The sequence below is a fragment of the Alosa sapidissima genome, chromosome 22 (genome assembly GCF_018492685.1).
Source record: "Alosa sapidissima isolate fAloSap1 chromosome 22, fAloSap1.pri, whole genome shotgun sequence".
Classification (NCBI taxonomy): Eukaryota; Metazoa; Chordata; class Actinopteri; order Clupeiformes; family Clupeidae; genus Alosa; species Alosa sapidissima.
In genome coordinates, this window is record NC_055978.1 from 6,258,193 (window position 1) to 6,276,190 (window position 17,998).

At 42.7% G+C, this 17,998-nt stretch overlaps 1 protein-coding gene across 7 annotated transcripts in view; it reads right to left on the minus strand.

Annotated features, from left to right (window-relative positions):
- The window catches only part of abcc9 (ATP-binding cassette, sub-family C (CFTR/MRP), member 9), a 61,365-nt gene that overhangs the window by 21,864 nt on the left and 21,503 nt on the right, over window positions 1-17,998 (minus strand). For 5 of the 7 annotated variants that reach the window (XM_042078598.1, XM_042078596.1, XM_042078597.1 and 2 more), the window contains 12 exons: window positions 16,049-16,150; window positions 10,556-10,628; window positions 9,253-9,358; window positions 7,131-7,169; window positions 6,273-6,311; window positions 5,246-5,347; window positions 4,829-4,913; window positions 3,906-3,986; window positions 2,710-2,847; window positions 1,931-2,056; window positions 1,194-1,293; window positions 266-567 (listed from right to left, as the gene is read on the minus strand). In XM_042078598.1, the coding sequence (XP_041934532.1) occupies window positions 266-567; window positions 1,194-1,293; window positions 1,931-2,056; window positions 2,710-2,847; window positions 3,906-3,986; window positions 4,829-4,913; window positions 5,246-5,347; window positions 6,273-6,311; window positions 7,131-7,169; window positions 9,253-9,358; window positions 10,556-10,628; window positions 16,049-16,150 (1,293 nt within the window). The remainder of the gene's footprint in view (window positions 1-265; window positions 568-1,193; window positions 1,294-1,930; window positions 2,057-2,709; window positions 2,848-3,905; window positions 3,987-4,828; window positions 4,914-5,245; window positions 5,348-6,272; window positions 6,312-7,130; window positions 7,170-9,252; window positions 9,359-10,555; window positions 10,629-16,048; window positions 16,151-17,998) is intronic. The other 2 variants (XM_042078599.1, XM_042078600.1) reach the window with 2 other exon arrangements.

A 17,998-nucleotide genomic window follows, 5' to 3' on the forward strand; every position in this document is an offset into this window, starting at 1 on the left:
AAGTTTATTTTGACATTTTACATCACTGCATCATAACCTTCTTGAAGATCACATGCCATCTTCTGCCTTCCAATAAGAACTTACACTTAAAGTTGAGTGGTATATAGCAGCCGCTTTTATACAAAGCGACACAGACTTGCAACTGCGGGTCCGGGAATGGAACCTGGGTTTTGACTGGGATGTCAGGCCACCGGTGAGGTTACCGTTGCTCCATCGCGCCCCCTCAAAAAGAACCCTTTTGCATCGGCGGCCACTCCGTTCTCACCTCATTGTAGCTGTCTCCATCCTCGGTGAAGTTGGAGTAGGTGGTGAAGTTGGAGTCGGTGCTGAAGTTGGAGGTACTGTTGAAGGACGAGCCGTTGGACCTGTTGGCGGAGGTCCAGTAGGCCAGCCAGTAGTCGATAGCCACCATGACCGAGTGCTTGAGCAGCTTGGAGAACACCATCATGAAGACCATGAAGAAGCCACCGGAGGACAGGTACCGCCAGCACACCTTCCAGGGGATCTTGGACCGGCGGCTGGTGGTGGTGGACATGTTGTCATCTTCATCCTCCTCCTCTTCCTCCTCTGTTGGGGGAAATGGAGGGGGTAAAACACAAGTGGTTGTCATGGAATGCCCCACTTAACAGTGTGATGAAATGCAGGAAATTGGCTGTCAACATACAACAATTAGTTAAGGATGCAGTGCAATGTAAAAATGCAGCGTCTTGACCCTTTTTTTCCTTTAGTATTTCTAGAGACTATGTCATTATGAAGGCAGAGTAAAGATATAGTGCAAACACAACCCCCCAACGGCGTCAAACACATACACACACACACAGACAAAATTGTATGTGTATTCTCAATCTGTGTCATTACTATTATTACATCTATTTACATCTAAAATATAAAACAGCAAAGCACATTGTTTGTTTTCATTATGCTTGCAATAAGAGGCAGCAGAGGTGCTTTGGAGGGAAGCTGTTACACCTCTACTAGCTCTCCAGCCGGAAAGAATGTTTGATGGCGTTCCAACTCTGCTTAAAAGCTCCATTTGGCTACCACCACAAACAGCGCTTCCATGGGAACAGCGAAACATTTCAACCGAAGATTCTAGAGCGCCCTACTTAGATCTCTGACTTCAACTGACACTAGCTCGCTAGCTCTCTACAACCACATCTAGCATTCATGTGGACATTCGGGAGAAGAGTCACCTTCGTCCTCGTCATCAACCTGGTTTTTGGCTTCACGAGAGTAGAAGGCTCTTCTCAGCGTCTTTCTCTCCAGTGTGGTCTGGCTCTCCAGCTCCGTGTCCTACAGTCACCAGAGACAAACACCTTATGATGAGTGATCACTATCGCCTTATTTATATTCACTATGAGTCACCACTTCCAACACCTGTTTACATAATGCCATTTCACATGTTAGGCTGACTCAACTTCTGTATGTAGCAAATAATAACAAGTTCACTCAGTGGATAATAAGACACAATTTATGGTCATACATACAAGTTTGCATAATTAAGATGTTAAACAATTATAAAATTGCATTTCCTTCATTTTACAAATTCTTCATTAACAACTATAGTCCTGGTTACACCATTTTCACAATTACCAAGCATTTCTGATTCTGCCACCTTCAGTAACAAACTGACCAGGAGTAAATTAAACTGAATGTCAGGAACACTACTGCATTTCTGGCTAAGCTGCAGAAAGGCAGTCTTGACTGCTGAGGTAAAGTAAAAGTTAATTAATTGTAAAGTGACTGGTATTTAGCAGACACTTTTATCCACAGTGACACAGACAGATTCGCAACAGCAGGTTTGGGAATCTAACAATCCGACCAATTGTTAGATAGCGTTGCTGTTACTGTCCCACCAGCAAAGACTAGTGCACCTGTAGCGGAGATAGGAGCACACACAGCATGAGCATTCTAGAAGGCCTGGGCTCACCTTCTCCAGCTCCTGGTCCTGGCGGTTCATGAGGGTCTTCCAGTGCTCGTACAGCTGAACATCATTGTTCTGGATGTCCTTTAGCGTGCCCTCTCTCAGGACAGAGCCATCCTTCATGGCGATGATCTGAATCACAAGAGAGTACACACACACACACACACACACACACACACACACACACACACACACATGAGGCTTCATATTTATTGTCCAGCAAGGCTATAAATCACTAGCTGCTTCGTTATTATCAGGGAGTGAAGGGTAAAGAGGGGGCTTGGCTGCATTTAGCTCTGATAATATTTTCAAAATGATAAGTGCTTGACTTTGTGACACTACTGCACTTGAACTAGTGAGAACGTTTGTGCTGACAAACATTGAAGGATGTTCAAAGCCCTGAAGGAGATTAAAATAAGGAAGATTCATGAAGTGGCTGAGCTAAAATATATTTACACCATGGAGCACTACATATAATAGCGCACTCAATTACAAGGTTGTCATTTATTTTCAACATGGATGAGGAGGTAAAAAATGGCCACTGTGTTTTGTTAGCTTCTTTTCCAAACAGTGGCATAACCATTTTAGTAATATTTTAAGTTTTGCTTCCCATTCAGGAGTTATTAATCGGCTTTCCTTTACTGAAATGTCTGAGCCTTAGGAGTGTACTCAAGCGTCTTTTTGTGTCTTGAAAAGTGCTATACAAATTAAATGTATTATTATTATTATAATTATTATTATTCACTTGTGAGAGAGCGGCTGGTGGCTGGTGACCTTTGACCTACCCAGTCGGCGTGTATGAGATACTGGAGCTTGTGTGTGACCAGGACCACAGTGCGCTTGTCGTCCTGCAGGAACTTCAAGATGCCCTCCTGCATCAGGTGGTCACTCAGGTGGATGTCCAATGCTGAGAAGGGGTCGTCCTGGTGGTAGAGATACACACACACACACACAAACACACATACACACATGTATACACACACAGACACAGACACACACACACACACACACACACGGTAACACTCCAACATTCAAATATGAACAAAGAGCCTGTTGTACTACACTATTGTGCAAATAAATGACTACAACCATGTTGTGTAGATAAATAAACATACTGTAGGTCTACCATCTGGTCTAACGTCTGGTAACATCATAAGACAGATCTGTTTAAGATTAAGACTCAATCCATCTTTAATGAAATGTGTTGAATCAGGAGGTCATTTCTCGGGAATTGCGTACTAGCAGCTTATTGACAGAAGCAAAGAATGTTGGACATTCTTATTGAAAACAAAGCAATCAAACTGATCTTGTTGCTAATGCTCGCTCGTATCACTTGCAGTTAGGACACGGTGTGAGGATGTCCTTCTGCTGGGTGTGTGTCTGTGGGTCTAGACCGAGTGATGACAAGGGTAATGGCTCTGTTTGTCACTATGTCAGGCGTGCCAAAATGTGCCCCCCGCTCTCGAATGACAGTGAGAGTGATGAGGGACTGGGAGGTGACGAGAATTAGATTAGAACCCTGTGGCTAGATAGGATGTGATGTCATAATGGAGCACACAAACATGATGGCAACGGCACGACAATGTCAAAACACACAGAGTCTCCCTCTACCAGGGCTTTACATTGTGAGTGTGTGTGTGTGTCTGTGTGTGTGTGTGTGTGTGTGTGTGTGTGTGTGCGTGTGTGTGAATGTGACAGTTTGTGAGATGGCATTGCTGATGTATCTCATAGTGTCAGTGTGTGCGAGTGTACCTTTCAAATTATATTCAAGTGTATAAGTGCATACCGGTATATGAATGGTATATGTAGGGTTTTGCTTTGTGTGTGTGTGTATGTGTGTGTGTGTGTGTGTGTGTGTGTGTGTGTGTGTGTGTGTGTGTGTGTGTGTGTGTGTGTGTGTGTGTGTGTGTGTGTGTGTGTGTGTGTGTGCGTGCGTGTGTGTGTGTGTGTGTGACTAGCACACATGTACACACAGTCTCACCAGGAAAACGATGTTGGTGTTTTGATAGAGAGCTCTCGCCACACATATCCTCTGTCTCTGTCCTCCACTTAGGTTAATGCCCTATTAAAACACACACACACACACAATATCAATATCATTTTCATGATCTGATTTAATTTCTTATACATGGGCGTGTCATCCTGGACATTTCTCAGCTAATTGACTCTGTGTACTAATTCCTAAAACACCATAATAGTGATGAGAATGCAGGGCACAGCAGTCTAGAGGTGATCGCTGAGGATCTCTGATATTTATTACATCTGATAATATGACTACAACTGAGGTCAGTCAGAGAGAGCTGGCCACACACGTGCACATATGCACACACACACACACACACACTAGCCACACATGTATAAACAAACACACACACACACACACACACACACACACACACACACACACACACACACACACACACACGCTGAGGTCAGACAGTTGGCCAGGTGCCAAGGAGAGATGAGAAGTTGGCGAGGGAGGAGGGGAAACAACAGAAGAAAAACTAGAGAACAGTGTCCACACACATACACACACACACGCAAAAACACACACACATACACAGGAGAACACACAAATAAACACAGACACACACCTTATCTCCCTCTAAGGTTTACCTACGTACTGTGTGTATCTATTTGGCATAGGTTCCCTCTCTCCCAGCTCTATCTGGTACACACACACACACACACACACACACACACACACACACACACACACACACACAAACAGATACATTACCCTGCTCAAACTTGTTTACTAACTGTATTTAGTATATTTTTTAGTATCTTCTCCAGTATCTGTCTAATACACACACACACACACACACACACAGACAGACACACACACAGACACACACACACACACACACACACACACACACAAACATACACACACACGCTTACCCTCTCTCCGATTTCTGTCTGGTCTCCAAAGGGCAGTAGGTCAATGTCTGGCTGCAGTGAACAGGCGTCTATCACGGCCTTATATCTGAGCACAAGGATCCGAGAGACGGGCGTCATATATTTCTCTCTCTCTCTCTCTCTCTCTCTCTCTCACACACACACACACACACACACACACACACACACACACTCAAACACACACACACCCTCTCTCTTACACATACACCGTATGGAGTTATATGATTAAAAAAAGACAAACCATTTAAAACTTGGAGTAGGTGAAATGAGTGAGTATTCTTCAAAAGACCTTATCCGTCATATGGTTATGAAACCATAAAACACCATTGCTCAGTTGTCCGAATGATTTAGTATATTATTAACAGATAGCCAAACGGCACAAAAACAGACCAAAATTACCTCTGCTTGTTGAAGGGACTCCCGAAAGTGATGTTTTCCTCAACTGTTGCGTTGAGCAGCCAAGACTTCTGCGCAGCATAGGCCACAGAGTACCTGTTTTTGCTGTATGAACAAGTAGAAAAGAGAGACACAGAGAGAGAGAGAGAGAGAGACAGGGAAAGAGAGAGAGAGAGAATGAGACATGAGGGGGGCAAAGACAGGAAGAGAGACAATGATAAGAAAGAGAGACAAACAGAGGGAATGGAGAGGGGTAAGTGGGAATCCCAAAAACACTGACGGGAAAAAAAACCAATACAACATCGACAGGAGCGAGGATGGGTCGAACCACACAGAGAGATGAAATAGGGAACTGGAGTTACATGATAACGAACGAATGAACGAATTAATGAATGAATGAATGAGACAACACCACTCCAAAACCGTCACACGAACATACTATATGTTTTACTTCTCTTATTTATCTATGAGCCACTTCCGTTCTTATGCACTCCATACGATATGGCCAGTCACTTTACAGTAAGACCACTCATTGACGGAACATGGTTAGTAAGGCATTCGTACGGATTGCAGCCACTTGGAGTTCAGGAAATCACTCTAGTCCAGACTAAAAGTACTGCTATACAGTGTGCAGCTGCTCAAGTGAGTGACACAGACATTACTTTTAGAGGTATTATGAGTTGCCATTTGTTGCCACTGGTTTGAGGATGTGATGAGAGGTAAGAGGATGATGGGTGATATCTGAGATGTGACACTCCCACCACTGCAGCACGCAAACAAAACAAACAAACAAACAAATAAACAAACTCCACTTCACTAGTTCACTGGAAGCACAAAACCAGCGAGTCACCATGATTGGGATGAGAGGAGTAAGGGTTATATCTCGCGAGGGGTTGTGGGGATGGTGGGGGGGGGGGGGGGCAGGGTTATACCTCAAGAGGGGTTGGGGTTGGGGAGGGCAGGGGGAAGGGGGAGGATGTAGGGGATCACTGCACGTCTGGAGAAACATAGTTGAGAGCGAAAGTGGTACCTCCTGTCGTCCTCTAGGGACGAGTCCGTCTCAAACCCGCTGTAAGTCACGTTAGACGCGTGTTAGAGTCCAGAGAAGAGAAAGAAAAAGCAAGCACACAAATGTACACACACACACACACACACACACACACACACACACATCCATCCAGAGGCCTACTGAAGACTGTGGCACTCTCACAGATATGGTGTGTGTGAAAAATAAGTGATGAATAATTCCTCTTCATCATTCCTCTCTAGTCTTTGTATGGCCTTGAAAGAAGCCTGAAAGATACTTTCATGAAGTAGATCTCTGCTGATGAATGTCTATGTGAATGTGAATTTGTTGTAAATGTCCTGTCAAGGATGTTTTGACTATCTAAGCACACGGCTATGTATGTGTGTGTGTGTGTGTGTGTGTGTGTGTGTGTGTGTGTGTGTGTTTGTGTTTGTGTTTGTGTGTTTATCTGTCAGAATTTGACTATCTAAGCACATGGCTGTATGTTATGTGTGTGTGTGTTTGTGTGTGTTTATCTGTCAGAATGTATCTGTCTTGTGATGGATGTTTTGTCCTTAATGCAAGTGCAAGTGTCTTAACTGTTTACTGTACAGTATGTTTGTGTGTGTGTGTGTGTGTGTGTGTGCGCGCGTGTGTGCATGTGTGTGTGTGTGTGTGTGTGTGTGTGTGTGTGTGTGTGTGTGTGTGTGTGTGTGTGTGTGTGTGTGTGTGTGTGTTTGTGTGTGTGTGTGTGTGTGCGTGTTTGTGTGTGTGTGTGTGCGTGCGTGTGTGCATGCATGTGTATGTGTGTTTGTGTGTGTGTGTGTGTGTGCGCGTGCATGTGTGTGTGTGTGAAAACATAAGAGACCCTGAAATGAGTACCTTGTAATCCCCTCGAGGAACATCTCACACTCAGGGAGTCTGAGCAACAGGCAGGAGAGGGAGAACACAAAGGAAAAGAAAAAAAAGAAACAAGAGAAAAAAAGGAAAAAGAAAAAAAGAAAGACAGGAAACACATCGTTCAGGTTAGTGGACAGCCCAGTGGAACACAAGACACAAAGCTCTAGATCAAAGCTCAGCTACAGGAGTTCAAACACCTGAGCACATTGATGGTGCAGACTCTACACACACAGCCTCTCACACAGCCTATTAAGGCTAAAATCTGAGATACAAAGTAACAGTAACAGTAAGACTTCAGAGGTGTAAGGCCCTTAAACAAATTGGTTTGATGAGATATAATAGAATAGAATAGAATAGAATAGAAGGAGGTTGAAAAATATGAATATTGATCAATAAGCCCATTTCACAGTGTCCAGGTGTTCGGCCATGTTGATGTTAATGAGGCCTTAACTGGCAGGGTACTGTGGACTTTACTGTGGACTGTGCTGTTCCAGAGGAAGTTAGTTTCATCTTGTGAAATGGGCTAATTAACACTGATTGAATATATCAAATCAGATTATATCACATACTAACATGCTTTATATACAGTTCATTTGTGAGAGGAAATTACATAAAAGACCGGTTGACAATAAAACAGGTTAGAGATGCAAGCTTACTGCATAATCATTGGTTGATAAATCTGAGAAAGTGTAAATGACTGAGAAGCACCATCATTTTGGCCAGAGGAACACATCCACCACCATCTCCAACAGTGTATGCAGAAGCAGGCAGGTCTTGGCATACAGAGATAACACAGCCTAGCCATGCCAGGCCAGGCAGCCATGGAACCATCCACCATTGCATCTGTCTGTCTGTCTGTCTGCCTGTATTTCTGCCTGACTGTCTGTCTGCCTGTCTTTCTGCCTGTCTGCGTGTCTGTCTGTCTGTCTGTCTGTGTATCTCTATCTGCCCATAGTTGGCAAGAAGTGTCAGCTAAATACTTGTAATTTCCCTGTACCTGTCTGTCTGTCTGCCAGTCTGCCTGCAAGACTGTCTATCTAATTCTGTCATAGATTTCTGTCAGTCACGTCACCTACTCTCTAGCCTGATCACATGATCCACACAAGCAGCCATCTGTAGCTGGCTGACTCCTTGTTTTGATTTATTTCTGTTGGTTTGTCTGCCTGCTTTGCTGCCTGCTTGTCTGTTCTATTTGTCAGTCTGTTTGTTTATCTTGGTTTCAAATGCTAATCAGAGATCCATCCACAGACCACTCTGCAAATAGACTCAGAAAATGAGCGGCAAATAGCTTTCATTCATTTTAGAGCAAGAAGTCAGTGAACATGAGTTATTGTGTGTGTGTGTGGGAGAATGCAAACAAAATGGATAAATATAAGCACACACACACAAACAAACACATGTGGTACAAAACAGCTTCAAACATTCTCACTCATTATTTCTGTTTCTTTCACACACACACACACACACACAGACAAATTTTAGGAATTTTATAATGAGATTGTTGTCCTGTTTGTATGTGACTGTCGTCCAGCATGTATGTAATTGTTGTCCTGCTTGTATGGGATGTTGCCCTGTGATTGTTGTATGTGATTGCTGTTTACGGTGAAGGCATTTTACAACCCAAGACAAATTTCCCCTTGAGGGACAATAAAGTATATCTTATCTTATCTTATCTTATCTTATCTTATCTTATCTTACACACACACACACACACACACACACACACACACAGTACAGTAAAGATAAGGGGAAAGATGATGGCATCATGAGGCATAAACACATACACTCTCACACACTCTCTCAGCAAGTAAAAATAAAAAATAACTTAAAAAAGCATTAAACAAAATGTGTTAGGAAAGCAGGAAAGATCTTATCTAATTTGGAAACGACCTTGATTAGCATTGAGACAGAGAAAATAGGAAATATGTGTGCATTGGCTCAGTGATGCCATGTGAGTTTATTGTGCATGTGTGTCTGAGGTGTGGTGCAGGACAGTGTGTGTGTGTGTGTGTGTGTGTGTGTGTGTGTGTGTGTGTGTGTGTGTGTGTATGTGTGTGTGTGTGTGTGTGTGTGTGCACGCGTGTGTCTGTGTGTGTGATATTACTTGCTCCAGTAGACTCCACCCCGATTGGTCTGCATTTCCCCCAACATGGCCAAGAGAAGTGACGACTTCCCACAACCCACCTGGCCCACAATCATGGTCAGCTGACCTGGGCAGGAAGCAAGTAGAGGAGGAAAGGCTATAAAACCCATTAGAACCTTCCAAGGTAGTATTACAAAACCCATTTCCCCATTTTCTTCCTCATTATTTTATTTTACAACTGCAGAGTTGTTTAAGAGTACAAGTCAAGTGAAGATTAGGAGACATTTCATTTCATTTCATACAGCACATTTGGGATCAAATCCGACTCCTTTTTAAAGTTCTGTATAAATAAAAATTACTCAGCGATAACAAATGCTTAACATAGTATTTACCTCTATTCCAACACATCCTCTTACAGAACAGCCAGTATTCATTTCTCTGACACACTGGGACTTAGTGTGTATTGTTTGTGTGTGTGTGTGCGTGTGTGTGTGTGTGTGTGTGTGTGTGTGTGTGTGTGTGTGTGTGTGGTGTTTGTGTGTGTGTGTGTGTGAGAGAGAGAGAGTGTGTGGTGTGTGTGTGTACTGTGTAGCTGTCACATGAAGTTAGCATGCACCCTAATTTCTGTAACAATGGTCAGATGTGCAGCAGGTGCCCATAGGCTACAATGGGAAGCAAAGGTCATTTGCTTATTACGTACAAGGCCACAGTGCAGTTAGCCTGGTTAGCACGCAGACCTTCTCATTTGGAATTTGGAAAGTACTAGCCAATGAATGTGCAACCTGCTACCCAAACAGCATTAGAGGCTAGAAATAGTCATGAGTGGATGTGAGTGAACTGAGTGAGTGAGTGAGTGAGTGTCTGACACATTAAGAAAGGTATATGGGGAAAAGACCACCTCTGGTGAAAATCAAGTTTTTAACCTTGCTAACACGTCTGCAATGTTTTAGAAGACATATTTACATTACATTTATTAGACACTGTTGTCCAAAATGACTTACATGTGTCAACTATATTACAAGAGATCACACTGTCCCCGGAGCAACTTGGGGTTAAGTGCCTTGCTCAAGGGCACAAAGGTGGAAGCCGGGAATTGAACCCACAACTTGTCAGGCTACTCCACGCTAGCCCAGCTCCTTAACCACTACCCTACCACTGCCCCATATCATGAGCAAAATAAGTAGTCAATGTCATGGCCAAGGATTTCTGCATTGGATCACCATTTTGACCAATCACAGCCCAGGTGAGCCAAGGTGAGCTGTATATACTTTAGAAGAACAGAGAAGAGATTTTGGGGTATGATAAACTGCTAGAGTCCGGTTACCTGTTGGGATACTGATGTTGATGTCGGAAAGGGTGGACAGGTTGTTTCCCCAGGTGAAAAAGCCACTGCTCACCTGGAGTCAGGAGGAGAAAGAGAGAAGAGAGAGAAAGAAAAAGAGAAACATGGATGTTGAACAAATACATTATATAACACCATTAAAGCACTATGAATTTGTGCTTAATTTGAAAGATAATGGGGTGAATATTCAGAGATGGAGTGCAGAAGAAGGGATGGAGAGAGATAGAGAGGGGCAGTTCCAGCGTTATGGATGTGACAATTGGACTCATATTGGTAAACAAAATGCCTTAGAGTGGGGGCAAAATTAGTATCAGTGAATTAATTTGCATAACTTTTAATGTAACCTCTGTCCTCTGAATACTGAGAAATCCTCAAATTTCATATAATCAATTTCATCCTAAGAATACAAGGCATTTTATCAGCGTTATGGATGTGACATGAAATGGACACACTTTTGTGAGAGATTACAGGTTTTCTACAAACTCTATGAATTTTGAAGGAAACTGCCGAAACTATGATATATGTAGCATGAAGGAGACTTGAATGAACACAAAAAGTGTGTTTTTGAAACTATGCGTCATTTTCGTAATGCATTATGTAGGAAAAACTGGCGTTATGGATGTGACGGTTTCACGTTATGGATGTGACGTGTCTGAACCAGTCCTCGACAAACTACATAAAACACATAATTAAGTAGTGAATTTTGATATGAAACAATTGAAATAGTAATCATGAAAAACTAGCGATGAAATTATTGCTTCCTCAGTCCCCACTAAGAGACACAGGAAGAATCAGGACAACAAGTCATTTAAAATATAAAAAAATATTTTTTTTTTTTCTTTTACCGTCATCAATTTTTTGTCAGTGATTCCCGGGTTACTGAAACACCAGGGAACATGAAACTTGGTGGCCACTCCCTTAAATAACTAGCCCTACCTGAACCGTTGCACCCAAGATGACAAAATATGTATGGTATGTTAGTCTCAAGAGCCCGCATCAACCTAACCCATACCCACTCATTTGTGATTTGCACACATAAAGTACATGTGCACACACGCACATGCGCACACACACACACACACACACACATGCACGCACGCACACACAGTCACACACATACAGACAGGCAAGCACAGACACACATAAACACATACAGACAGGCAAGCACACACACACACACACACATGCACAAACAAACACCCACATACAGTAAATGCAGACACATAAAACACACACACAGGCACGCATACGCATGTGCGCATGCAAACACACACACGCACACACACACACACATACACACATAAACACACAAACACAGGCACGCATTTGCACATGCACACACACAGACACACACACACACACTTATAAACAAAAGCAAACTCACATATGCACACACTCATTTACATGCACATGAGTTGCAGGAGTAGGAAATGGAGACAAATTGACAAGCGTAAGAGAATATGCAGAGGTATAATAAAGTCTCCAGTCTTGTAAATTCACATTATGTAACATCCATAACGTCACATCAATAACGCACCATTAAAGGTTTTAAAAGCAAGAAAGTGGCACAATTTGGTCATCACACTTTACATTGATATAAATCAGCTTTGCACAGACACTATGGACATTGTCGCATCAACACTGTATGTGTAGCATAAACTTTTCCTATAAAATGTTATGGATGTGACATGGCCATGGAACTTGCTGACTTAAAAACAAAAGCCTTACAAATGTAAGGAGTTGTGCTCTTAAAGGCAAGCTAAGCATAGACATTGCTCTACCATTCCCTTGTCAATCTGGAATTTGTCAAATGGCACAATTTGTTTGAACCTTGGGTCCATTTATCCACTTTTTAAATATGTATAATATTACCATGTGAAAAATGTTGTTTCTGTATGGTTGCACACCATATTTATGATGTAAAAAGAGTGTAATTCTCCATCATGCGTATGCAGAACTTTTTTTTCCATTGTAAGGATGACCTTTGCATGGAATTGCCCAGAGACAGAGATCTACTTGAGGAGAAGTTGCTAAAGACATGATGGGATGGGATATACAGTGTTACATGTTTTATGTGTTGTATGTGTTGCTGTGCTGTTGCTATGGAGCATGGAAATAAGATGTGTAAAATGATTATCCCTATGGGCCAATAAAGACTAAAGAATAAAGACAGAGAAGACTGATGGCAGAGAACAAGCGAGAAAGCACCCTGTGGAATGGAACAGTTAGGTTCATATCACACCACTGTTTGGACCTTCCAGAAACCCTAAGGACAAATCTTTCTCTACAACCCCTTTCTTTCAAAACAAATTGCTTCATCAATCAGTCTAAACATAAGAATGAGTATTGAGTTAATCAATGCATTGCTGTATTCCTCATACGCCTGCACATATTGAACCTTGAGGTCTGTACCTTGGCGATTCAGAACAAATACACATATTGTTAAAACTCTGAAAGACACACAGCCAACATGTATGTCAATCATGGTTCCTATGTGCTGGGAAATGGCCCTACCCCAAAGTAGGAGTTAAAATGGTTAGAGGAACTGCGACTAGAGAAACTACAATTGCCCCCAGTTCCATGTAGTGTGAACACACATTATGTTCTAGGAACTACAAAAAAAAAGGTATGGGAACTACAAAAAATGTCTTACAGTGAAAACGCCTAAAAAGTTAGCATGTCCCGTTAGCCTAGCCTAGCTAGTTTATTTATAAAGGCCATAACTCCTTCCAAGTGTCCCTCCCGGCGTCACACGCTCTGCCTCGCCTATGAGAAGGGTGAGGAAGGGGCAAAGTGAACAATCAAAACCAGCTGTCTGAAGCGCTGAGAAAAGAGAGGGAGGAAGCCGCGGAGGAGAGAGACAGAGAGAGAGAAAGGAGGGAGGGAGGAAGAAACAATGGGGGGGTAGAGTAATACAGAGGATAAAGATGTAGAGAGAGAGAAAGATGGGGAGAGGATATAGGGAGGGAAACAGAGGGAGGGAGACAGAGAGGGAGAAGAGAGAAAGATGAGAAGGGGTGAGAAACAACAAGAGAAAGAGATAGAGAGAGAGAGAGGGAGAGAGAGAAAGATAGAGAGAGGGTCAGAGAGAGAGAGTGAGAGAAAGAGAGCGGGGGAGAGAGAGTGAGAGAGACAGAGAGAGAGAGAGAGAAAGGGAGAGTGAGAGATGCAAATGTGAAAATGTCACTGTTGAGTCGGACTGACCTTGGTGAACACAAACCGGATGTGACAGAGGGGCAAAAGTCACCAGAACAGCCTGTGTGTCTGTGTGTGTGTCTGTGTGTGTGTGTGTGTGTGTGTGTGTGTGTGTGTGTGTGTGTGTGTGTGTGTGTGTGTGTTTAAGAGTGCATGAATGCAAATGTGTGCATCTTTGTGTGAGAATGCATGTCAGTATGCATACATGTAACACATGTAATTATGTACATGTGTGTGTGTGTGTGTGTGTGTGTGTGTGTGTGCATGCGTGTGCGTAGGCAGTGAGAGCCCACCAGGCTCATTATCAGAGAGAGCAAGTCTACACTCCTCTCCTCCCGTCTCCTCTGGGAGGTTCTAAGATGCAGAGGAAGTGAACCCTATGGAGACCCCCTCTCTTCCTTTCAAAGCAGAAAAAAAGTCAAATAAAATAAACAAGATAATTAATGACATGTCATTTGGCGTTTTCTTCTCGTGAGAAATCCTGGTTAAGCTCAGGATGTGGTATTTACCCAAAGCCATGTCACTTAGCTGTGAAAGAGCACCTCTAAGCCTGTGATGCTAGTATGACTATTCTCATTACGGGAGATCTGACGTAACAAAATCACAACGTGTAAAATAAAGTCATGGGAAACATCAAAATCACACAGATAATCACACATTCTGACGCATACTGTTATGTGAAATGATTCAAGTGTTGAGAAAGCTGTGAAATATTACAGAATGTTTAGCTAAATGTTCTAATATAAAGCTAAGAGCAGGCTTCACTGCTCTGAGAAATGACTGAGTATGTGAAAACATAATTTATAAATTCAAAACCTACGATTTAATATGATTAATTTCCATCAAATCACTAAATATGAGAAATCGTAAAACATGTAAGTAATATTATTCATTAATTGCAGTATTTAGTGTGTTACTCAGACTACCACCACTACTACTATTACCACTTCCTATACTTTACTATTACCAAATGTTCCTATACTTTACTATTACCAAATGTTCCTATACTTTACTATTACCAAATGTTAAAAGCTTACTGTAAATGTTATTCTATTGCTGTAGTTGTAGCTCTGTATCTTAAATCTTAAAATTATTAAATGTTAATAGCTTAAATGCAGTGTTGGGTAGCAACTGATTACAAGTAGTCTGGATTGATTACATTTTGATTATGTCTTTCAATGCATGACTGATTACAAAAATTGGCATGTAGTCAGATTACATTTCAAAGTAATCTGACCCAACACTGCTTAAATGTATAGCCGTAGTTGTAGCTCTGCAGCTTAAATCTGAAAATGCTAAAATGTTAATAGCCTAAATCATTACAAACGTTACTCCATTGCTGTAAGTCGCTTTGGATAAATGGCGATTTAATGAATAAATGTAAATGTACTACAGCTGTAGCGGTTAGCTGTAATGACCCGCAGTGACCAAGAACTTCATGGCCCTTTGCAGTTCATTCAGGGGGACTCCGCACAGTGTGAGCTCGCTGTGAGCTCCGCGAGAAAGAGAGAGACCATGAACTGGTGGACGTGACACGGATGAGTTTGTGGGGTCAAAGGTCACGGCGGGATGAGAACGACTGGAAGCATCCCTCTCAGTATAAAGCCTCTGGCAGGATGTGTGTGAGAAGAGGACGGGTGACGCAGGGAGCGTGCGAGCGTGCATGTACACGCATCTGTCGAAGGATGTGAGAGTGTGTGTGTGTGTGTGTGTGTGTGTGTGTGTGTGTGTGTGTGTGTGTGTGAGAGAGAGAGAGTGTATGTGCACGTGTGTGTGTGTGTGTTTATGTGTGTGCATACGTGTGCACGTGTGAGTGTGTGTACGTGCTTGTGTTCATGTGAGTGTGTTTATGTGTGTGTGTATGTGTGTGTGAGGGAGTGATAGAGAGAGAGAAAGAGAGAGAGAGAAAAAGAAGAGTTACTGCATGTTTGGCTGTATGTGAGTGTGTATATTTTGTCAGAGAGAGTTAACGAGTGTGTGGGTGGTTGAGTATATCTGTGCTAAAGTGTATCACTCTGAGTCAGAGTTATCTGTGTGTTTGAATAGTGTGTGCTAAGCTTCAGAAACAGACTGGGATGAGTACTGCGTGGATGGTACCGTGTGTGTGTGTGTGTGTGTGTTTGTGAGTAAAGAGTGAATGTGTGTGTGTGTGTGTGTGTGTGTGTGTGTGTGTGTGTGTGTGTGTGTGTGTGTGTGTGTGTGTGTGTGTTTGTGAGTGAATGTACATGTGTGTGTGTGTGTGTGTGTGTGTGTTGGCCATGTGTATGTTTGACCACTCACTTTGATTGCGACGTCCTCAGTCTCAGCTGGCCGTGGTTGTCTGCGTGAAGGCTGCTCATAGCCGTAGCTGTCCAGCTGGTAGCGTGGCCGCTTCCTGTTCGTCTAAGAGAGAGAGAAGGGGGTACAATGAGGGAGCAAGGAAGACAAGGGGAGACGAGGGAAAGAGAGGGAAAAGGAAGGGAGCAGAGAGGGAGAGAGAGATAAAGAGAGGGAAGGAAGGGGCAGATAGAGAGAGAGAGAGAGAGAGAGAGAGGGAAGGCGGTGGAGAGGGAGAAAGAGAGAGGAATGGGGCAGAGAGGGAGAGATAGAGGTTGATTAATATTACTTCTTTATTAGAGCAAACAAAGGCAAACAATTTCGTACAATAAACAATTTCAAACATAAAAAAAGAAAGCAAGAGCATCTCTCAACACTATCTCAACAACATCTCAACAGTCTTTTAAAGCCTCACACATCGTCTCACACCAAAGGGCACCAGAGAGAGAACGAGACAGAGATTCAACAAGATGAGACAAAAGAGAGACATGAGGAAGGGAAACATAATAAACAAAATATTGGACAGGAAGTGATAAAAAAAATCGAGAGACGAAAAGAGGAGAGTAGAACAGAGACTAGCCCAAAGAGAAGATATGAAGACCAAACCACGGAACAAACATTCAAATAAAGATGCTGCTTTAGCCATAGTCACTGGGGGCCAGAATAAAATACTCAAGTCAATGGGCTTTAATGGACTTTAATGGTTTAAATTCACTCCTAGTGTCCACTCTTGTTTGTCAAAATTATCCATGGGGAATCTTATTCAAAACCACCAGTGCTAATTAGCACCAAAGCTAATTAGCGGATCCCTGAATTGCAATGTAGACAGAATAAGTGCACTAGAAGAAATACTGAGTCACGGATCATTCTCTAAGTGAGCCAAGAGACTTCTTACTCACGTATTTAATTGCCTGATGTTTGTATCCAAAGCAACTTACATACATCAATTCTTACAAGGGCCAAGTTTACTAGAGCAACTCTGGTTAAGTGCCTTGCTCAAGAACATAACAGTGGCAGTTGGAACCCCCAACTTTTCTGGTCCCTGCTTGCTAGGCCAGTTCCTTAGCCACTATACTACCAGCATCCCAAATGATCAAACAATGCAGTTAAAACGGAAGTGATTTTTTCAGTTTTTATCTCTTTAATTTCCTGCAAGAATTCTTAACAATACAAGTTTGCAAAGTCCTGAAGGGACTGCTGAAGGACCCCAGCAAAGCAGAAAGTTCTGGAGGATCGTTGCTCACACTTCATCCAGACGAATGTGTTTAACACTACTTAACTATCTAACTAACTAACTAAAACTACTACTTCTACAGGGTTACCATGTCCCAACCGCATGTGATGCGAGCAAGTGTTAGCGACAAAACCAGATTGGTTAAATTGTTTTCTATTAGAATGTCCTAACTGCACACGACACAGTGTGATGCAATGCAACATTTTGTCGGACGCCCTTTTCTATTCTCTCTCTGTTGCTCATGTTGTTCTGCTATTTTGAAAAAATATTTTTGGGGCTTTTTATGCCTTTAATTTGATAGGACACCTGAGAATGACAGGACGCGAGTGGGAGAGAGAGTCGGGGTGGGATCCAGAAAGGACCACGGGGCGGGAATCGAACCGGTGTTGCCGCTGTACGGTGCAGGTGCCCCAGCCAATTGTGCCACGGCTGGTGCCAGATGTTCTGTTATTTTGAACGAGAATATAATGCAAAAGAACCTCATGTTTAATGGAATCGGTGTGGACAGAGAGCACTCAATGCTACACCAGTCGGATTCTAGCATGCAGTTGGGATAAGCTGTAAAACGAGAGAAGCTACAGCTGTGCGTGGAGATATAAGATGCTGCACCAGTGGGAGAGGGTGCAGGCAACATGGAGCTGAAGGAGATATTGAGCAACCAGTCCTATAGTCCTCAGACT